The sequence below is a fragment of the Penaeus japonicus genome, unplaced genomic scaffold, assembly GCF_977035675.1.
Source record: "Penaeus japonicus unplaced genomic scaffold, GWHDUDI00000001_assembly GWHDUDI00000028, whole genome shotgun sequence".
Classification (NCBI taxonomy): Eukaryota; Metazoa; Arthropoda; class Malacostraca; order Decapoda; family Penaeidae; genus Penaeus; species Penaeus japonicus.
In genome coordinates this window covers 15,904,948-15,909,947 of record NW_028234430.1, presented here as the reverse complement: position 1 = coordinate 15,909,947, position 5,000 = coordinate 15,904,948, and the positions used below count along the sequence as shown (strand labels likewise).

Sequence of the window (5,000 nt, the reverse complement as noted above, 5' to 3'; positions counted from 1 at the left end):
TGACTTTGTGAAGTGACTGTGCTACTATAATAATTATAGGATTGATATGAAATGCGAAGGAGTGAGTGAGTGGGATGATTCTGTAGGGCATCATTCATTAAATGATATTGTATCGTGTGTATAGGGAATGATAAATGATAGATATTGAAGTTCTTTCTTGCATTTATCTTTCCGTTATGTACAAATTGTCAGTGCTGGCAGTTTCCTTTCTCAATAGACGATAATAAAAACTATAATAAGTAATATTGCAGACCTTAAAATAATAAATTAAGAAGAAAGTAATATTGCAATCACACTGGTTATATGGAAAAAGTGATAAATATATTCCATTATAATTAATTGCTCTGAAATAAACATAAATACCTGAGTAAGAGTGTGACAATGGCGCCCAACGTGGGGCTCGATAGTAATCTATATTAAATTAGGTGGATAAATGTTTGCATATAGTGATATAACTGTCTTAAGAATCATATTATTGCGCATTATTTTTGTAACTTCGCAGAATTTTGACTCGTTAATTCGTACGGTTAGGCTTATAAGCAATCGCTTTACTTCGTAGCCGTGGTTTTGTAAATGGGTACTGAATTATTTTTCATTATTCTCTAGCACACATTTCATTCACTTTCACCATTAGCTAGACGTCAGTGGCACAGACGAACCGAAATTAAGAACAATAATCAGTGAAACTTAGAATTCGTACGTTTACTGCACTTGTGATTTATCTGCACGAACGTTATTTAACAGCACGAACATTAGTGAAATATCTGTAATGGAAATGGATTTAGCGGCATTGAAACAGGAGGCTGCTGATCTAGGGTTAACTGATCCCCGTGATGTTGCAAAATATGTGCAGGACAAGCAGCGCGAACTTCGTGCGGAGCGCAGAGAGCGGGAGGATCGTGAACGCGAGTTTGCGGCCGCGCAAGCGATGCGGGAACACGAAATCCAGATGGCGGAGTTAAATTTTAAGCACAAATTGGAGGTTCTTAAAGCTACGCCGCCCACACCCGTGGATCCTCCTAAGACGAAGTTGCCGATGTTTCCTGACGAGGCAGAGCAGGTGGAGTCGTACTTCCTCGTACTCGAGAGGGTTGCAGCCGATCACGGGTGGGACGAGAAAACGATGTTTCTGCAGCTCGTTACACACCTCCAGGGTCACAGCTTGGACATATATCACCGCACAGAAGTGGAAGGTAATTTGACATACGCCGAGTTAAAGGATGCTCTGTTGAGTGCTTATGCTGTCACTCTTGAGCAGGCTCGCTGTAGGTTCCAGGAGGCTCACCTTGGCGAGCGGGAGACCTGCAAGCTTTTCGTCACTCGTCTCTCTCATCTCTTCAAGACCTGGCACAGACTGAGTAACTTGTCTGACACCAAGGAAGGCATCATGGAGCTCATTCTTGTTACTCAGCTGCTCGCTTCACTGCCCAAGGGACTGCGAGCTCAGCTGAGAATGAATAAAGTTACAAGCCTGGCGGAGACAGCGGACGTAGCAGACGGATGGTTCTCTGCATACGGCTACAACTTTAGGGTCAAGAAAGAGGGAGAAAGAAAGCAAGAGTCAAAGAAACCTACCATAAGAAGTGCCGGTGATCGCAGGGACGCAAAACCCGAATTAAAATCTTCCGATATGGCAAAACCGTCGTCGGGAGAGCAGAAGTATCAGCCCTTCAATATGCCACGAAAGGGAAGTGAAAAGAAGCCGTTCTACCAGTCTTCACACTCTGCTACAGTGAACAGTTCTCAAGAACAGGAGGAGCCAGCTGCACTCATGTCTGGCCTGGCACTCGGCCACCATGTACTCTGTGCCAGCTCTCCTGTTACTCGGCCTTCAGCAACCAGTAAGAGGTTGTCTACTGCTGAGGGTTTAGTCCAGGGTCGCAGAGCAGTTATCATGCGAGACTCTGGCTCTACAGGCTGCGTAGTGAGGAAAAGGTATGTAAAAAGAAAGGATTATACTGGCAAAAACGTTCATGTTACAATGATTGATGGTTCACAAATAGTTGTTCGTGAGGCAAAAGTTTTCTGCCAGTCCCCTTACTTTACAGGCACTGTGACTGCTGCTGTCATGGATAGCCCCGCCTTCGATTTTGTCCTGGGCAATGTGCCTGGAGCCACTATGGTCCCGGCAAGCGAAGTCCAGACCCAGACGCAGGAGGAAGGAGGCAAGGACGCGATGACACAAACGGCAGAGGAGAATGGGCCTCCTGCACGAGATGTCACCCCTATGTCAGAATCCCCTGCAGTTCGTGATGTGCTGACCTCATCCGAAGAAATTGCGGATCAGACCAGTGCTGCTGTCACAACGAGAGCTGCTGCACGTCGCTCTGAGAACAGCACACCACTGGCAAGTCCGCAAGGTCTCGAGACATTACTTAAGGGCGAGGACATTGCAGAGCAGCAGAAAAATGACGCCACCCTTTTCAAGCTACGTGAATACGCTGAGCAACGTCACGTCCGTCTCTACAAGGGGATAAAGACAGACTTTGTATGGCGTAATAATCGACTTTATCGACGAACTGTCTTGCCTCAGGGTGAAGTAAAGTTGCAGTTCGTCGTTCCAGCTGGTTGCCGCCAACAGGTGTTCAGGTTGGGGCACCACTCTCTACTGGGCGGTCACATGGGAGCAGCCAAAACTCTCGCTCGAATTCAAACCACCATGTTCTGGCCCGGAATGGGGGCCGAGATCTTACGACTCGCCCGTTCCTGCGACGTCTGCCAGAAGACCACTGATAAGGGACGAAATACCGAGGCACCCCTACAGCCGCTCCCTGTGATTTCAGAACCGTTCTCCCGCGTTGCTGTGGATATTGTTGGTCCCATTATGCCAAGTGCCGATGACAAGTCGAAGTACATCCTTACCATTGTTGATTTTGCGACGAGATGGCCGGAAGCTGTCGCCCTGAAAAACATAGAGGCTGCTACGGTTGCAGAGGCGCTCTTCAACGTGTTTTGCAGGATTGGCATACCGAGGGAAGTACTGAGTGACAGGGGCACACAGTTTACATCAGCCATGATGGAAGAGACTTGGAAGCTCCTGTCGGTAAAAGGCATGAGGACGACACCATACCACCCAGAAGGGAATGGACTTTGTGAGCGGTTTAATGGAACACTCAAGAAGATGCTCAAGCGCATGGCAGCAGACCAACCACGGGAATGGCCTCGTTTCTTGGCACCGCTGCTATTTGCCTACAGGGAAGCACCGCAGAGTTCCCTAAGATTCTCTCCATTCGAGCTGGTATATGGCAGGCCAGTGAGAGGTCCATTGCAGGTTTTGAGAGAAGTGTGGGACAACAATGAGGACGACCCAGTAATTACTTCCTCCTATCAGTATGTTCTTGATCTGAGTGAACGTTTGCACTCTACATGCGAACTCGCCAAGGAGGAACTTTTGAAAAGCCAGGCCACTCAAAAGTCCTATTACGACAGGAAGGCCAAGCTTCGCACTCTCGATGAAGGAGATCAGTGTTTGATATTGCTGCCTACAAGCACAAACAAGCTCTTAGCACAGTGGAGTGGACCTTATACGATTATTAAACGAGTTTCCGACGTTAATTATATCGTAGAAATAGGTCATGAGAGGAAACGCTTCCACATTAACATGATAAAGAAGTACTTCCCAAGATTCTCCCCTGCGCCCCAGACTTGCCATAAGACTCGTCAGCAGCAAGCAGGAGACCGTCGACGCAGTGTGAATGGTCGTCGACGCTCGTCCACTAAGATGAACATTGATAACTTCAAGCAGTACGAGTGCACTGCAACCATTATACCTGAAGACTCTGGATTCAGTCAGCCCCTGACTCCTGAGGCTGATTCGATGGAAGGACCAGAGAACCTAATTATAAATCCGAAGCTAGATGACCACCAGAAGGCAGACCTCCAAGAGATCATCCAGAAATACCACGAAATATTTTCTGATCAACCCCGAGTTGCCAAGGTGGAAGAGCATCGAATCGTACTTCGTGATAAAGAGCCAGTTCGTACCAAGCCATATCCCATACCCTTACGGTATGTCGACTTGGTAATCAAAGAGATAAAGAAGCTGGAAGCTATTGGAATTATTGAACCATCCAAGAGCTCTTATTGTTCACCTATAGTCGTAGTTAAGAAGAAAGGAGGAGACATCAGGATTTGCGGAGACTATCGTCGTGTCAATGCAGCTACTCAGTTTGAAGCAGAACCAATGTCTGATCAACGCATTATCTTCTCACGTTTATCTGGTTCAAAGTATTTTACAAAACTGGACCTTACTAAAGGATTCTTCCAGATTCCTTTGCATCCAGAAAGCAGGAAGATAACCGCCTTCAAGACTCCTTGTGGACTGTATCAATATAAAGTACTCCCCTTCGGATTAACCAACTCTCCTTCAGTCTTCAATCGGTGCATGCGTCAGGTACTAGGAGACATTGCGGGAGTAGAAATATTCATGGATGATGTTCTTATCCATACTTCAACTTTAGCTGAGCATCATAAGCTTCTGGATATAGTCTTCAGAAAATTATCTCATCACCGAATGACTCTTAAACCAAGCAAGTGTGAGGTTGCGTTCACACGAACACACTTCCTTGGTCACACTATTGGAGATGGCAAATGCGAGTGTCAACAAGAGAAAATACAGAAGATTCGCATGGCACCACAGCCCACCAATCAACGCCAGCTTCGTTCTTTCCTCGGACTCGTTGGGTACTACCGGAGCTTCATCAAAGATTTTACGCAAATTTCTCTCCCGCTACTTAACCTCCTGAAGAAAGATTGCAGTAACAAGTTGGTGTGGGGTGCAGCACAGGAGAGATCCTTCATCGCACTCAAGGAGATCCTGTGTTCTGAACCAATTTTACGGCTTCCATCGAAAGATAAACCCTTTACACTGCGGACGGATGCGTCGGGAGAAGGTGTTGGAGCAATTCTTCTGCAAGAATTTGATGGCAGATTGTTTCCCGTCGCTTATCATAGCCGTAGACTCTCTAAAGCTGAGTGCAATTACTCGACAGTTGAACGAG

At 46.6% G+C, this 5,000-nt stretch overlaps 1 protein-coding gene across 1 annotated transcript in view; it reads left to right on the top strand.

The window, feature by feature from the left end:
* LOC147468502 (uncharacterized) overlaps window positions 1–5,000 on the top strand; it is an 11,918-nt gene that overhangs the window by 6,616 nt on the left and 302 nt on the right. Inside the window, exon 5 of the mRNA XM_086553724.1 lies at window positions 745–5,000. This exon is cut by the window's right edge and continues 302 nt beyond it. Within this exon, the coding sequence (XP_086409850.1) occupies window positions 745–5,000 (4,256 nt within the window). The remainder of the gene's footprint in view (window positions 1–744) is intronic.